The sequence below is a fragment of the Monodelphis domestica genome, chromosome 4, assembly GCF_027887165.1.
Source record: "Monodelphis domestica isolate mMonDom1 chromosome 4, mMonDom1.pri, whole genome shotgun sequence".
NCBI lineage: Eukaryota > Metazoa > Chordata > Mammalia > Didelphimorphia > Didelphidae > Monodelphis > Monodelphis domestica.
The window spans coordinates 295,557,873-295,575,984 of NC_077230.1; the positions used below are offsets into that span (position 1 = coordinate 295,557,873).

An 18,112-nucleotide genomic window follows, 5' to 3' on the forward strand; every position below is an offset into this window, starting at 1 on the left:
CCCAGAACTGCTTGTCAATCAGTGTTGGGGGGAAGCTTTACTAAGCCTGCAGTTTTGGATTACTTGATATTCCTGTCTGTCCCTGAGCTGCAACTGCCCATCCCTTTTGCTGACATGGACCTATCCGAATTGTCTTTAACACATTATGAAAGTTATCAATAAAAGATGGGTCCATCCTGAAGCCATTGCTAATTTCTAGTGATCAGCCAATCAGTTGATTTACTTGTAAAAAAACAAAACAAAATTATTATCTTTGTCCTTAGTTTTGCTTTGTTAACTAAGGTGAAAATCTGAACAAAGTAATTTTCCTTTAATGATACATAATTTATTTGTTGTCTCCCCCATTAAATGTGAGGTCCTTTAATGCAGGGAAATGTTTTTTTGGGAAAGTTTATTTTTGCCTCTCTTTGCATCCCCGGACTTCGTACAGTGCTTAGTGCATAATGAAATTTTTTTTAACAACATTTACCTTCTGTCTTAGAATTGATACTAAGTATAGTTTCCAAATCACAAAAGCAGTAAGGGCTAGGCAATGGGGGTTAAGTGACTTGCCCAGGGTCACACAGCTAGGAAATGTCTGAAATCACATTTGAACACAGGACTTCCTGTCTCCAGGCCTGATTCTCTATCCACTATGCCAACTGGTGGCCTCCATAGCATAGTAAGTTCTTAACAAATGTTTTTTGAGTGACTTATTCCTAGAATTATACTGCTAAAAAGTTATTTCTTTGGGCTAAGAGATCATCCCATATTAAAATGCATATATATATATATATATATTTTTTATATACATTCTATAAGAAATAACAAATAATAGAAAATATATTATTTGCTTATACCTCAGCATACCATTTTATCATGTGAGCTTTCCAATAAAACTAGCTTGATCATCTTTCACTGAGAAGAAATGGGAGAGAGGTATCAAGTGGTTTGAGAATTTTGGAACTGGAAGGGTCTGGTAAACATCTTTTTTTACAAATGAGGAAACTAAGGCCCAGAAAGTCGAATGGAATTACTCACGGTCCTGTAGTAAATTAGAGTCAAAGTTGACCTTTTCCAGTCCAGTGTTTTTCAGTAATGCTAGATCCCATAACAAGGGACAAGGACCATTAAAGATGGGCCCTAAGTAGCAACATCATGTATGAATGAATGAACAGAATCCCAACATTCAGCTGCTGGTGTGAAGAGCTCCCTGTGAATAGGGATTCCTTCTTTGTCTTTGTATCCCCAGCCCCTAGCACTGTGCCTGGCACAGAGCATAAGCTTAATAAAGACTTGCTCATTGACTGGTCATCACAACTATATGGGGACTGGGATGAATCAAGGAAAAGAAAGAAGAAAAGACAGGAACGATAAAGAGGGGGAAAGGCATTAAGAATAAGACAGAACATATAGGTAGCTTTACTTCTCTAAAAATAAAAAGGGAAAAAAGGTGTCAAATTGTTTAGATCTATTTCCTAGAAGTGATTAATTCATCGATATGAAATTTATTCTCAAATCATACTCAAGAGATGGAATGGAGAAGTAAAGAGAGTTTCCTGTAGTACTTAAGAGAACTAGAAAAGTATAGTAGCAAGGGAAAGCACATTTTAAGTGTGTGTTTGTGTTTGTCCCTAAAATACCATTTATGCATATGCACTTAACTGTGTACACACACCAAGTTTCAAAGCTTTTTCCCTTCCTGTGAAATGACATGTGCATATTATCCTGCCCACTTCTTAAAACATCCATATCATATTGAATAGAACCCACATCCACAGGGAGGAAGGACAAAACAAAGAAATGGGGGGTGGACAAGGTCTTGGAGAACTGAGGGGATTTTCAGGAGATCAAGTGGGGAACCCAAGCTGATCAGGAAGCCCTCTGTGTGGCCTTTGATTTGATAACCCTTCCTCTTCTTCTAGCAGAGATTTAGAGTCCTTCCCAGCCACAAAGTAGGGATCAGCTCGTCTCAAAGCAGCAGCAGCAGCTACCAACCAAGAAATAACCTCACATAAACAGTGTTGAAAGGTAGCCATGCATTGGTCTTGTCAGATGCAGTCACACAAAGTTTAGGGGTGCACACACACATGCCCACACACCCCTGCCTCAAAGGGGCAAACACAACCCCCAGCTTCATCTCCCCACCTGCTTCATGTCATCATGGAAGATGCATGTAATCTTGGGAAAGCTGCCACTAGAGAAACAAGAAACAACTTTCCTATTTATCATTGAATGCAAAGTGACAACAGAATTTATTGGTTGGATTAATCAAGCCAAATCAAATGACAGTGATTCATTTTCATTTTAAGAGGTCTGAATGTGATAAGAAAAGTACTATTCACCCAGAGCACATGATGGGACTGATGCTCACGCACTAGAATCAGAAATACTAACAGCACCCAAATAAAAGACTTAGAGGTTCTAAAATATAAACCTTGATTTTTTTTATCAAACTTTTGGGGTGAGAGAGAAAGGCATCTATTGCTTTTTAAATTTTTTTCTACAATTTATAAATGTTCAAACTTTGGAGAAAAAATGCCATTCTGTGAGAGAGTTTTATAAATGTATATACTGGGAAAGACCGCTTTTCTAGGATTTTTTCCAAAGTTTCCAGGTGGTTTTTCCAAAATTTGGTGATTATAGTCAGACTACTATAAAAAGAGTATCTGGTAACCAACTAACCATTAATTTTCTTTGCACAAAAAACCCCACCAACTCACAGTTGTCTACTGTACCAATGTAGTAGAGTCAAAAGAGCTCTTCTGGGATCAGAGGGCCTGGATTTCAAATCCTGACTGCTACTAATAAGCTTAATAATCTTGAGTTAAGTCATTTCTGAGGTTCTCTGAACCCCAATTCCTTCATCTGTAAAAATAAGTCTAAATTGTTTCTTAATCAAATGATTCTACAATCCTGTGTATTACTTGACTTTGGTGGGAAATGAAGCAGACATTGAGAACATATAATTTTGGGCTTTGTTGGTCAACATCTTCCCCAAAAGTCTGGAAATCCCTGTATAATCTTCAGATCATTCATAAGGATGAAACTCAAGTTTTAAAATTTAAAATTTTTAAAATTTTTTTAAAAAATTAAAAAAAATTTTAATTAAAAAAAATATCAGTATGTTTTGCCTGATAATACATGTATAACCTGGATTGAATTGCTTATCACTTTCAGGAAGGGGGAGGGAAAGGAGAGGGAAGGAAGAGAGAGAGACAATTTGGATCAGATAACTTAAAAAAACTTATTTGGAAAATTATTCAATGTAATTGATAAAGTAAAATATTTTTACAAAAAAAATTACAAATGAGCAGATCTGGTAGCTATAAGCTAAGACGGCTTCTGCCATTCAAAACAACTTTTCACAGGTGATTATAAAAGGGGGAAAAATCTTGCAAATTCCTCTATTTATATTCTCAATCTAGGATAGAAGAAGCAATGGACCAGAAATCGAGTTAGGTTCTGGACCTTAATGAAATAATTTAATCTCTCTAAAAATGATATTTCAGGTAAATAATGTAGAATAAAAATTAATAACATCTCTGAAATGTCAAAAACCAATTTCCTCTGCCACTTTTATTGAAACTATAACTGAATCCCCCAACACTTGACATATTCAATCAGATGCACAGAAAACTCTTATAAAGGAGTTTTAATAGATTAACTCTTCCCATTACTTATTTGGTTGATTTATTTTTAGGAAAAAAAATAGAAAAAAAAGACATTATAGTGGTGTGTATGTACTGGGATAAATTGGTCTTAAGATAGATGCTAATGGAGGTACAGTCATCCCTCACTATTTTGTGATTCACTTATCATGGCTTCATTATATTACGGGTTTAAAAATATATACATATATATATGTAATTCTATATCATGGAGTTTTTGCTATATTATGGGATTTTGAAGATAAATACCATACTGTACACAATGAAAATGCAGTATGCTACTACCACTTGTGCAAGTTTGCCAACTTAAGATTGTATATGGCACACAATTGGCTGATGGAATGAAAGGTAACCAACTGCAGTGCTTTGCTTTGTATCCTGTAGCATCAATCTGTTTGCTCTCTGGCACTGTGCCCATATATTCAGCATCTCTCCTTGTCCACTTTGTGGATTTTCACCTATTGAGGGGGTCTCTGGAATGTAACTCCCACCTTCTATAAGAAGCCAGGTTTTCCTAATCTTTCTTAATTCTAGTTCCTTCCCTTCATTGATTACTTACTATTTATTTTTTCTATATCTTATTTGGATATAGTTGTTTGCATGTTGTCTCTCCCATTAGTCTGTGCTTCTGAGGGGCTGAGAATGTGATTTACTTCTTTAAAGCCTCAGTAGTTAGCATATGGCCTGACATATAGTAGTAACTTGATAAATGTTTATTGACTAACTGACTAATGATGTACATTTTCAAACATACTTCATAAAAAGAGGTTTGAGCAAGGCTCCAAGTCAGTATGGAAAGCCCCAAGAAAGTACTGAACTCAGGTTTAGTTGTACTGTTTGCTTTGTTGACCATGGCAGCTATTAATTTGGCAATCATTTACTATAAATTTGTCCTGTCCTACAAATTACATACAAATTAATTCATAAAATACAAAAATGAAAATGAAAATTTCCTTGCCTTCAAAAATTTACATTCTACTATGTGCAAAATGTATTCTAAAGGATTCAAGGCAAATTGCCAGGTAAAATACCAAAAATAAAAATTTGGGGGAATCATGGAATTTTGATGCTTCACTGGAAGAAAGCTTAATAATCATCTAGTCCAAACCATTCATTTTTACTGATGAGGAAACTGAGGATCAGAGATTCAGCAGATGGTCAATGGTGTCCCAGATGGGTAGCTGGTGGCAGAGCCAGGACAAGAGGCCAGGTCTCCTGATTTCAATTCCAGTGCTCTCTTTCTTATACCATACTGCTTCTAGCTTCTGAAGATAACAGCTGAAAAGAACTTCAGTATTTCTACCTGTGGATTAACTAATTTCAATATCTTTTATTTACTTCATGGATTTTTTTAAATAGCAGCTGAAGTGGGCATAAGGTTATAAAGTTTGTGTATAGATGCAACAATTCTAAATTGATTGGTAAATAAGTAAGATAGTAAATTTGGACAACATGGAAAAACCTCAAGTGGAGAAAGCTGCCAGATGTCACACTCATGAACCAAGATTTCATTTGTTTTAGATTATAAACAAGGAGTATGTTAGAGGTAGCTCAAACCCACTCATAAGAGCCTATTGTTAACATTTCAGTGTAACATTTATACCTTGGAATTCAATAAATGCTACAAATCAGGGCTTGATTTATTGTTTCAATTGTCCAGATTTAAGAAAAGGATAAAGAAAATAATAATTCAGATTATACTTTAATGTGTGCCACAGGTGCATTTCTCACCCCCTTCCCTCAGGAGAAATACTTGCTAAACTTGTACCAGAATACTACTGCATACAAACCAACATTCCCTGGGAAACTTGAACTTTCTGAAGCTACTCGTTAAAAATTTCTGGTCACCCAAGAGGCACCAGAAAGATGTATGATGGGAGTGAGTAGGTTGCTACAGATTCCCAATGAAAAATTGGGCAAGAGAAGCAGTATAAAGGATGTTAGCAAAGCCTGATTGGAGAAGGTGGGATAGTCATGTGACTATGAATAAGGGGTAGCCAGTGAGAGCCAGAAGAGACCTTAGAGGTCATCTGGTTCAATTCTTTTATTTCAATGGAAAGGGAAATTAGGCTCTGAAAAAATGAAGTGATTGGTATCCACATGGTGTGAAGAGAACTAAAAGATGGTTCCCCAGCAAACTGGATGAATTCTCTTATACACAATTTATGGGAAGTTATAGACAGGCATCCCAATGGACAAGATGGGTTGCCCTCCACATCTTAAGAGAGTTTATTAATGAGATCACAGCTCCATCTATATATTGAAGTAAAGTTTAAAAATTGAGAGATGAGAGGGTCCATTGTGGGGTGGGAATGGGAACATTTCGGTTAAAATCACTGGGAACTGAACAGCAATCATTTAAATATCAGCCACAACCATAAAAAGCTGATTTTTGTCCTTCCAATTCAAAAACAAAGTCAGCTTCTTTGCTGCAAGCAAATTAGAACAAAATTAGACCTTGAAAATACCTCCTAAAGTTGCAAAGAAAACACATTCATCTGCTGATCAGAAAATGTGATTGGCCATGATTTAGAGGCGGTAGAGAGTCCAGTCGAGAGAAAGCAGGGCTTTTGAAAAGAGCCAGATCCTCATTTCCCCAATTACAAGTTACATTAACGAGGGGGATGCCTCCATTAGTTACCACTGGAGCATGCAGAGAATCAGAGACAAGCCTGGGAGGGGCTTCTGAGAGAAGAAAAACAAAAGGGGAACGTGTTCGGAATGGCTGAATTTCTATCAGGAAACCTATTACCATGACAACAGAAGAGATTCTGTCTGTATGTTAAATGTTAATCTCAGAAAAGAAGGGAGATACCTTCAAAGGGAGACAGAGTGTTTGCTTACTAACTATAGAAGAAGAGCAGATTTTTCTGGAAGGAGTTGGAAGCACTATAACCACAGACACAAAACCAGCGTCTTCCCATTGAGCCTGAAGCCCGGAAGTGCCAGGAAATGGTTTTTAAGTCATTTCATTCCCTGGACTTTTGGATCTCCCTCCTCAGGTGGCCAGCCCAGGTCATGCCAAGATGGGAAGATTCTCTATCTCTGGTCCACTTTGAGAAATAGGTAGAGATTGGGAAGGGAGTTGTGGGAGGGAGAAAATATCCGTTACTGAAGACAGGCATATTCTGTTCATCCATGACCGGGTTGCCAAGTTTCAGCAAAGAGTCCCAAGAACTAGAGCACAGAGGCCGCCACTGTTAAAATAAATGCGCCAGGTTTCAAAATGTTTTGGAGCAACTGTAGGTTGCTTGGCCTCATCTTGTATATGTGTCAGCTTGCATATCAATAGATGAGAGGAGGCTTCTCGGAATCATCCCCTAAAAAAGAAGATGGGCAGTTAGAGAATAACAGCCCTTATAAGAGGCTATTGTTACAATGAGCTGTCTCCTCTGTAGTATTATCACAAAGAAAAGGCTTTTCAAGAGCAGTCCCTGGAAGCAGCCATCAGGAAATCTTCCTAGGGAGGCAAGGTTGCAAAATCAATGATTCCCTCTGAGGAGCCCCCACACACTACAACACACTGACATTTTCAAGTGGCAACGCTTTGTTTTTCAAACAAAGATTCACATTTTGGTCTTGCGTTCCACCCCCTCCCCCCTTTGGGCATCTTCTGGCAAAGGCCATCAATTCACTCCACTGAACATTTGATTCCCGATCATTCGAACGTATTAAAGTTGAATTTCCATAAGGAGGAATGAAAAAATGTGAAATAGGGACATCATTCCACTACTTAGCCTAGAGTGGGGGTGGGGAGGAGGAGTTAGGATCAACTGTAGGATTTTAGGCTCTTCTCCAATAAATCACTTACTCTGCATTCTATCTAGCAGATTGCAAACTCCATGAGGCAAGGACTAATTTAGGTCTTTGTAACCCCAATATAAAGTTTTTTTATCTTTTTTTTAAAAACCCTTACCTTCCGTCTTGGAGGGCAGAATAGTGGTAAGGGCTAAGCAATGGGGGTCAAGTGACTTGCCCAGGGTCACACAGCTAGGGAGTGTCTGAGATCAAATTTGAACCTAGGACCTCCCATCTCTAGGTTTGACTCTCAATCCACTGAGCTACCCAGCTGCCCCCATTTTTTTATCTTTTAATCTGGACTTGGGACTTCATCTGTGAATGGGGAATTCCCTATGTGGAAACTTTCTTCGCCAGTGAAGACTGGCAACTGAGCCGCAATTTGTTGTTTTAGAGAATTGCACATGGCTCCCCAGTCTGTACAGAAGCAAGAGTGGACTCCAGAATTACCTGACTCCTCCAACAGCCATCTACTCACTGCTGCCTACTCACCTTGCACATAGTGAGTCTTTGAAAAATACTTGTTGAATTGAATGGAACTGATTTGTAGGTCTTGGTGGTGATAATGATATGGGGGTACCGGCTTCCCCTAGACACCCCCCCAAATCCTGAAGGTGTGCCAGGTCAGAGTACATAAAGAATTCACTTTCCCTTGCACTCCTGTAGTGCAGAGGGAAGTGACTGAGCTGAGAGGAACATTCCCTCTGGTCTCTCCCCTCATTTTCTATGAGCACAGAAAGGCACCTCCCAGCTTGCTTCTGATAAGCATCTGCTTTGAGCTCAGATATCTAACCCTCCCCTGCACTGGACAGTTCACCCTCTGTTGGCACTGAGGCATAGGACAAAACCATATGCCCCATCTCGGGTCCCAGAGTCCCAAAGAACATCACTCCATCACCCTTCCCCTCTGTCTTATAGCACTTCACTCCATCATCATCCCATCTCTATTCACAAAGGCTCTGTTGTCAAGAGGGTAGAAGAATCCCCAACCCCATCTCCTCTAGGAGGCAGTATTCCACTCTTCTGGCCACTGAACTCAACAATTCAACTTACATTAAACTTAATAAATGTTTCTATTTTTAAGCTAATTACTGGAACCTTGTGGTTCCTGAGAAGGTACCCTTTCCCGGCCCAGGTTTCCTGATCAGGGCTCCCACAACAGTAATAAGTACAGTATTGAACAAGGAAGTGAAACTGATTTTTTTTTTCATTTATAGGGGTATAGATTTTTCTGGGAAATGTGAATCTCACGTTAATGTCAATTGGAACAAATGGCATAAAAACAAACAGAAATGAACGCTCCAGCCTAGGCCAGAAATGACCAAAGTATCCAAGAAAGGAAATCCCATGTATTCATGGGTTACAAGGCAGAAACTCTAAATATCTGAAAGTGGGTAGGAAGTGCTATGCAGACCTCACAAAACATGCTAATAGTGTGGCTATTCTGGACTCATCTGCCAGTCTCTTCTTATACTAATGGTATGAAATGCCTACATATGAAGCGATCACTGGAATGTGCCCTGGAGTAATTAATACTAGACTTCCTGAAACAAAGAAGAAGACAGTCTGTACTTAAAAGGAGTAAGGAGTTTCAAAGCTGGCTCCTGCCAGAATGAGACACTCCTAAAATAACCAAGATTTTAGAGAAAGAGTTCCATAGAATTAAAGAGACATTTCTACAAAATTCAGTCAATTCAGTCAATTTGTTTAGGGAAAATATCTGCCAAATAATATGTATAAGATTCTTCACAAACCTTGATGCACTATGTAAATTATATTTATTATTATTATAGATTTTAATGTTATCTAATTATTATTAGTTTCATAAAAATGGCTAAAATGATCATTCTATTTTTTTAAACTTTGTATTTTAAATATTCTCAAAGCACATGTGTTGTCACTTGAAGAATTCTGCTTTGATATTAATCTCGCCTGACATGTTCCTTTTTGAGTGTAGGAACATTAGACTTTTTTGTTCTTTTAAGAGGATCAGACACAAATTATCACACCTTCCCACCTCGATCCCCAACACTGATCAAGGCTTAATCTGTTTTTCCACACAAGGTGAACATTGGCTGGCTTCCCATTTGAGCACAAACCTAAGTGTGAAATAATGAAAAGTTGTACAGAATTCAAACAAAGGGATCCCAGGGACCTGAAATGACATGGTTACCTCGGTGACCATTGAGGCAGTGGATACCATACATGTTGCTCATTTGGATGCAAGGTATTAAAGACTCCCTCCAAGGCTAATGACTGGAGATTTAAATTCACTAAGTCACCAGCTTCACAGGCATTAAGTAAGTTAGTATTCCAAGGAGCAGATTATGAGTGGAAAATGAACTCTATGTCTAAATTTCCCTTTAATACTCTTTTCCTATTCCATTGTCATCATTATGTGAAATTCCTCTTGTGATCATAAAAATTGCTTTGGTAAAAAGTGTCTCTGAATTGTCAACCGAGGCATAAAAGCAATAGCTACAACGGAGTAGAGAGTTACTTCAAATAATAACATACATGTCACTGAGATGTACAACAGCAGGTTGTGTTTATGAAAAGATAACATAGAAGGTCAGACAACTCATTGGACTGATGATCACTAAATTGCTTAGCTGTTCCATTGAAGTGACTGAATCAACCAGTTATTTTGGAGCCCTCTAATAATAACCACCACCAAAGTCTATCACATGAAGGGAGTTTTAAAATAAATAATTTTGATTGACTGAACAACCAGCATTTATATAATGCTTTAAAGTCTTCAAAGAGCTTTATCTCACTGAATTTTGACAAGAACCCTTGAAAGCTAGGTAAAACAGGTTTTGTTATTCCCTTTTCCTTATTATAATTTGTTATTATTTTATAGTTGAAAAAATTAAGGTTTTGAAAGGTTTAAGGACTAATCTATGATCATACAACTAGTATATGTCAGAGGTAGAATCTAAATCCAAATCTTTCTGATTCTTAAGTCTAGACTACTAATGCCCAAGTCCAGTACTCATACTAAGCTATACTGAATACTTGCACCTAATGCTTAGGTCAGCTCAGTTCTTTGCTGAAAATGTCAAGAATGTTAACACCATAATTTTGACTTACATCAGCTTTCAGCTCTCCTGTACTCTTATAACCATTATTTAGGAAATAGTTATTATAAGGCAATTAAATGATACTCAAATGAAGAATTAAAAAGCAGAAATATTTAAATTTCTAGGAAAAAAGGTCCCAAAGATTAACAAATGAAATCAAGAGACTCTAGTGCACAAGGAATTGACTGCCAGGATCTCAGAAACAACCCTGTCCATGGTTGTAAAAAGGTTGACCATTCTTTTCTTAGTGCCCCAATGCCCCAACAGAGAAGGTGTTATACAATCCATCACTCAATTCTTTCCTTCAACTGATGAAGGTAGAATTCTTTAAGGACAAAGTAATTGAGAAACATGAAAGGAAATGATAGAGAGAAAGGGAAAGAAAGAAATAAAAATATCTTTAATATTGAGTAGTTAGTCATTCGGTCAAGTATTCCTTATTTATAACAAAGAGGACATGACATACAAATCCATTGATGTGAATGGAGAAGTGGATCTTAAACTCAAGTTAGTTGAAAATGTATTTCCTCTGGGGTTTACAAGATGTGCCCTTATCTTTATAACATTGTGATCTGGTCCCTTTAGCCCTGGAATATGCCACAATCCCCCAGTGTTCTCTCTCCCTCTCAACTTCCAGTTCCCTATACAAGTAGACAAATATGACTTTTCTGCATACTCATGCAAAGGCGAATATGACTTGTGTAGGAAAAAAAAAACAAGACAAAGAAAGATTCTTTGTTTTTTTGGTTAGGATTGAAAGTATGTTCTCTGCATTCATTTGAGAGAATGTGAGACTGTATTGCATTTTTAGGTTCTAAAATCTCACAACCAGTATTGAGTGAAATGCAACTAACCTCCTTCCCGAACCAAAAATAATTGCTAGAATCTTTCAAGTGGTAATCTATTAGCTTTTCTTTGTCAATTTGGGCATGGCTAAGTAAATGAGCATAAGAGTAGGGTGTGTGTGTGTGTGTGTGTGTGTGTGTGTGTGTGTGTGCACGCACGTGCATGCGCATGTGTGTGCATGTGTGTATATGCATAAGTGAGAGAGAGATATTTTGCTTCTGTGTGTGCTGCGGTTATGTGTACAGAATACTTAAGGCTGTGACTGGATAACAGGGTCACACATATAGACAGCAGAAGGAAATTAAATATTTGAATATTACTTTGAAAGAACATTAAGGATTTGCCTGCCAGAAAGAAAAAATAAAAAAGTCAGGAGTCTAACTTTAAGAAATCAAGGAAATAATTTCTTCTTTATCCTCAAATCAGGTCAGCAGAAGATTTTTAAAAAGAAGCAGCCTGCTTTGAGCTCCTGACACAGATTTGTATTTCCTCTCTCTTAGTGTATTTTACATCAGGTCTCTATTATTATTAAAAGTGTCATCATATATTTAACTTTCCCTCTTGTTGCATTTAGAAAGCAGAAAAATAAAGTTTAAAAAAAAGTTTGCAAGTAGCAGTTAATCACATAGGAAAGCACTCAGGTAAACGTGTGGTTATGCCGAAGTGTTTACATCATTTAAATATTTATAGCTTCATTTAACTCTGCCTAATCATTCTGATGCACTGAAACATCTCCCTGTAGACACTCTGGTCTATTGATTAAATAAGGGTAATCTGTTTCAAAAATGCATATTATTTAATCATTAGACCTTAATGGCATCCTAGGAGCTGTTTCAATCTATCATCCAAACTTATAAGTAGGCATAGGATAAATCCTTATGAAATAAATTTCCTTTTTGAAAAATTAGACAATACACATTTACAGAGAAGCCATGTTTCAAAAAAAAAATCTTGGCATAAAAATATCCATTATACACAAATTTGACAATTTCATATTTTGAGCCCACCTGGGTCAGTCATTAAGACTAAAAACAAGCAAAATGTCATAAAAAGCCAGATACATCCTTTCCCCCTTCATTGTTTTCTTTAGATGCTCCCCATCTTCATCTCAGACTGAGAATTGACTTTGGAGCAAAAAACATGTCAAGACAAGTTAACAAACCCCTGAAAATTGGGGTTTGTGTGAGAATTCTGTCAAACTGTTACCACAGTCAAGACCAAGCCACCACCCCCCACCAACATCCACAGACTAAAGGAAGAGAATCCGCTTAAACAAATGTTTGCTCCAGCTCACAGTCATACATCAAAGAATAGCACTGGGCTTAAGACAATTATCTTGTCTAACTATAAAAACTGATGCTTTAACTCTGGGGTTTACTGACAGGTTTTATAAAATGCAAAACTGTAAAATACGCATTTATCTACACATGAAGGGTATTGTAATTTATAAATGCAAAAAGTATTGTCTATTGGCATTTAGTGTAATATTTCCCTGATCCTGGTTTCTGCAATGGATGAATATTGAAGCAAACCTCTGCACCATTGAGCTAGATGTGTCTGTTACTCGTCATCACAACTGATCTAAACCAACTGAACAAAAAATATATGTATATATCCTCTTCCTCCTGGTAGTAGAAAGCCATCTCTTTTCATAGCTAACAACCAAAAAGCAAGTTATGTCTGTGGTCAAACACTGGTTCTCTCTGTTCATTGGGTAAATACCTGGCTCATGCAGCTTTGTGGTTTTCCCCCATACAGTGGTAACAGCAGAGAGTCATTTCCCCTACCCAAGGGGAAAAAAGAGGGAAAAATATACTGGAGAAAGCCCCTCTGTGCACTGGACATATTGGACAACTCTTGGCACAATTTAGTATCATGGCTAGATACTTGCTAAAGTTTGCATAAATCCTGTTCTGCAAAGGTAAAAAAATGTAATCTCCATCCAAGTGTTTAGTGCTTCCCCCTCAAAAAAAAAAAAAAGAAGATTTGATAAGAAAAAGAAAAAAGTGCTTGAAAAGAATCTTCAGTGACATCTTGAGAGGGGAAACTGAAGGGTAGCACCCCCCTCTCACATATCCTGTACCCCTCTTCCAAGAACATAAATAATTCCAGCCCAGCCTAGGTAGAAAGGGCTGTCCTAGAAGACTTTCCTTAAGTGAAGCAAAACTTTCCTTAGTGGTTACCAGTGAAATTGTCATTCCTGTGCTGTAGTCTTTCTCAGCCTTTGAGGCCTTACAACTTTTTGGCACCATCATGACAGGCTGCTGCTCTGATTGTGGTCCCAGCTAAACCCCTGTTGCTGACCCTCCGGACCAGGACTTTGGAAACAGGGATTTTTGTTCTCGGGATCTCACTCTTGGTTGGGTGATGGTGTACCACAGGATGGCTGGCAGGAAGGGATGCTAAATGTTTGATGCTGATGGGGATCTTAGAGTCCTTGAGCAAACTGCCAGGTGTTTTCAAGGGGCAGGTTATGGTTATTGGAGACACTGGCTTTGAACGGGACAAGCCAGACACTTCTTCATCAGAGGGTAGACCTGCTGGATTTTCCTCTGGATCTGTATAGAGATCATACAGAGCATCCCCACTGTAGCTATCCCTAGGGATCCCTTCTTTCTGGATAGTGCTTGTACTGTCTTCCTCAGGACCAGGAGTGGTAGAATCCCAATAGCCCTCATCACTGTTGGGGATACCTTCCTGCTGCTCCTTTTCCCGGTGCTTCAGATCCTCCTTATGATGCAGCTCAATGGGAATACGGTGAATCCTACTCCTTTTGACTAGGGAGGCGTCCCTAGCTCCTTCCTTACCCTTCCCATCTTTGGAGGATTCAGGGGCTACCTTGGTTTCCTTGGCTGCTGCTCCTGCTGCTGCCTTGGCTGTGACACCTTGGGGCTCTTGTGCTTCTTGGTCCTCTGTCTGGGATAACATATCCCAAAATTCCTGGAGGTGGGTGTCGTCCACTTCGTCTGGGCTGGCCATCTCCTCTCCTCCTCCTTGGTAGGCCACCATGTTGGGGTTCTTTTTGGAGGGAGCTGGCTTGCTGGTCCCAGAGGCATTCTTGTCGCAGCTGGCACCTGCCTCATCCTCCTGGTCCGCAATAATATCTCCACAGCCTGTAAGAGAGTCAAAGCTTTTCAGTGAAGTGACGTCAGCAAACATCAAACAAATACGATCAATCGATGGCTCTGAGGGTGGATCAATAGAGGAAGGGTCAGGGACGGCAGTGTCAGGGCCACTGTTACACCCAGGTTCAACAAGGGGGATAGTCTTTATTGGAACGTCACCTGTTCTAGCTGTATCCTGGGCTGTCCGGATCTCCCCAGTCCCGGGCTCCCGCGACTCTCGGTGCCTCTCCTCATGCCGATGCCCAGTGGCATCCTCTCTCTGTGTGTTTTTGTTGTTATGTAACACCGGGCTGAGTGACTCCCCAGAATTCCTCACTTCAGGCTTGTCCACTGATGCGTTCACCTCTTCTCCCCCCCGGAACTCACAGGATGGCTCTTTTCTAATTTCCTTGGTGGGGTTTTCAGGTTCACACAAAGGTTTGGGAATTTCCTCCTTGATACATTCCAAGCTGGCTGTTAGCGAGCCAGGTAGAATGAGGCTAGACTGGATTTCAGAGGGTTCCTCCTTTTCCTCTTCCTTTCCATGTTTATCCTTCTTATGCCAGCGCATACTGCTAAAGATCCCTTTCAGCCCTTTCTTTTGTTTGCTGCCAGCCTTGTTTTGATCTGCATGTTCTCCTTTGCCATTCTCAGATCTCCCATTCTTCCTCAACAGCGAGAAAAAACTGTGCGACTTAGCCACGGAGCTGTTGGCTAAAGAACTCACACTGGTCACTGCAGCTCTGGGGTGGGTATCCGCGTTCAGCCGGTCCCCGCTGCCGCCACCAGCACTGCCCCCACCGCTGTTCGGTTCCTCCTTCTTGCTGCTTTCCAGCATCAACACCTCGGCTAATCCATCATGAGTCTTGCTTCTCACCATCCCCGTTTTACTCGAGCTTTTCCCATCCCCTTTGTTTTTTACCCCAAATATACTGGGCATGGTGCCACCCGATTTCCTCTTCTTAAATAATTTGAAAGCAGTTTTATTAATCTTCCCGGAGGGCTGCTCTGCTGCCGGAGTTTCGGCTGCACAGTCACAATGCAAGTCCATGTCTGCTCTGTGTGTCCCCGATTCTGCCTCCTCCTTCCTCCTGCAGACCCCCACAGATGCCTGATTGCTGATTCTCTCCCTGACAGCCTCTCTGCTCCTGCTGCTGCTGCTGCTGCTGCTACTGCTCATCTCCATGGTAACCAAGAGGGATAAGCAGCTTTCGTCAGTCATGGGCTGGAGCCAGGCCACTGTCATCCATATTCTAAATCAACCTGAGCCACTGTTGCTGCTGCTGCAAAAGCCACAAAAATAAAAGACCTCCTCCCCTCCCCAGAAGGGCTTATATAATAGCCTAACCCACTTTGGTCCTGGCTAAGGGGGTTGGAGTGCATATTCTTCCTCCTATCTCATGTAGACAACCAAGACTAAAGCTGCTTATAGAAAAGGACAACAATCGCATTCCCTCGACTCTTCCCATAAAATTCCCGTCTCCTTTTACATCCCTCCTCTAGACTTGGTACTTTCCTGAGCCCAGTACAGAACCACCAGTAACTCCCCCTCACCCACCCACCCAATGGATAGAAAAGTTCAGCTCATCACAAAACCCACAACTGTGTTGCCATCTGGACCTGGACTTGGTAAGGGCTCATTCTTCCCCCAAAGTCATTTACATCTGTCCTCATCCCTGAGAAAGGAAACCCAAAGGGCATGGACCATGCCCATATCTGCATTACATTCAGTGATGGGCATTTTCAAGGTTGCACCACTGTATGCTTATTATTATGTTTAGAACTATCCCTGCCCAACCACTAACAATTGGCCAAATACAAATTATGAACATCTCTGCAATGAAATTAGGGTTATTGTACAGGGTGGAGGCTACGTGGTCAACTGTAACAAACTTATCTCCCAGTTCTTAGTGACAGAAAGGTGAGCTCACACAGTCTATAACCTGGCTGCCTTCAGTTGACATCCATGGTAGTGGTTAAAATGGAAGGGCTAAAAATGAAATTGAAGGGCATACAAGCATATGAACTATAGTGTTTCCTCTACAGGTGATCCCTTTAAGCCACTGACCTTGACTCTGTCCTTTGCAACCAAACAGGATATTGGCAACCTTACAGATCCTGTTATCACCACTCCAACCAATGTTGTTGCTGTGGGTCTGGTGGTCATTGTTGCTGTTGCTCCTGTCCATAGCCCTTGCTTCTACCCCCAGGAGGCAGTAACTCCTTAGAAGAGGAAGAGAAATAGAACTCCATTCAAGAGAGCATTCCATGCAGTAGTCCAAAGTGTTAGCACATTCAGAAGGGCAGAGCAATGGATCTGTGGAGTATGAAAGCAGCAACTGTTGCCCAACAACCCTGACAAGGGCACTGGCCTCTTTCCTCCTCCAAATCTGCCTATAACTCATCTTTAAAGGCATAGCTTGTGTAGGCTTCTTGATTGCTATTTCTAAATTGGCTAATTATGTTTATAATTTTCATTTATTTTAGAGCTAGAAAAGAACTTAGAGGTCAACTTGTTAAATTCTCCCATTTTGCAGATGAGTAAACTGAGTCCCAAAGATGCCAAGCAACATATCCCAAGTCACATAGGTAGTGAGTGGCAGATCACAGATTCAAACCCAGGTTTACTCATTTCAAATTCAGGGTTTTTTTTTCCCTTAAATAACTTTGTTGTAAGGAGGAAGAATAAGAAAGTCAGGTGAGAGCTTTATGGCAAACTAGTATAGCTTTGGGGGTTCTGGTTACCTGGGTGACTCTCTTTGTTGGTGCAGGTCTTTTTTTGTGCCCCACTGTATCATATGTGCCACTAGGGAAGGTCAAGTGTAGGGAATTAGTTTTTTGGCATTGGAGGTCTTAAGGCACAGTATGCATCAAAGCGATTGTTTGAGCAGTAATGATGGTATATCAAGGTCGGCAATGGTTGTGTCCTTAATAGCATTTTCTGAACCCTTTCTGAACTCTCAGAGATCTCTATGCCAGAGGCCCAAAGACTCCTGGACCTCACCTGGGTCAGTTATTCCTCTGCTCCTCAAAGGTGCCATGAGGAGTGAGACATTACTGAACCTACTGATTTACTGAGCCAAGGGAGGATCCTAGGGGGCAACTCAGCAATCTACTGAGTTTTGTGTTCATACACTCCACTGACATCCAGTTCATAACTATAGACACCTGATTTAGTTATAATCAATCATTGTAAGTATGATGATGATAAGTATAAGCAACTATGTGAAACTCTGGGGGACAAAGGTTTTCAGAAACTTGGGTCTTGGCTCTAGCCTTTCCCAAGCTTGCTTGTAACTATCAGTGTATGTTTGCTGTACTTAATTCCCCAAAAGGTATATAAGTACCCAAGTTCTATTAATCTTTGGAAAATCATCTTTGGTGGCGAATTTCCCAGAGACACCATCCCCAGAGCCCCAGACTCCCAGAGCCTTGGCTCTGTGTGGTATTTAGGGCTTGGCTCTATATGGCAGCCAAATATTAAGGACTTGTTTCTTTTCCTGATTAAAGATTTGTTTTTATGACTAAAAAAAAAAAAGAACTTTGGGTCTCACATCCTCCTGCCCCCAACACACACACCTTTCATCTGGCATATTTTACTTCGCTTAGCTATCAGTCTATTATCAGTTCC

The 18,112-nt window shown here is 39.9% G+C and overlaps 1 protein-coding gene across 2 annotated transcripts; it reads right to left on the minus strand.

The window, feature by feature from the left end:
- Window positions 1-2,215: 2,215 nt before the first annotated feature.
- Window positions 2,216-15,922, minus strand: AMER2 (APC membrane recruitment protein 2). 2 transcript variants are annotated; one of them, XM_056794694.1, is made up of 2 exons: window positions 14,216-15,922; window positions 2,216-6,970 (listed from the first exon to the last, which is right to left on the minus strand). In XM_056794694.1, exons 1-2 carry the CDS (start codon window positions 15,725-15,727, stop codon window positions 6,908-6,910), a joined length of 1,575 nt encoding a protein of 524 aa, XP_056650672.1. In that variant the 5' UTR covers window positions 15,728-15,922; the 3' UTR covers window positions 2,216-6,907. The 2 variants fall into 2 exon arrangements, with proteins under 2 accessions (XP_056650672.1, XP_007495292.2); XM_007495230.3 differs by lacking the exon at window positions 2,216-6,970 and having other exon boundaries at window positions 10,911-14,490; window positions 14,662-15,903.
- Window positions 15,923-18,112: the final 2,190 nt, after the last annotated feature.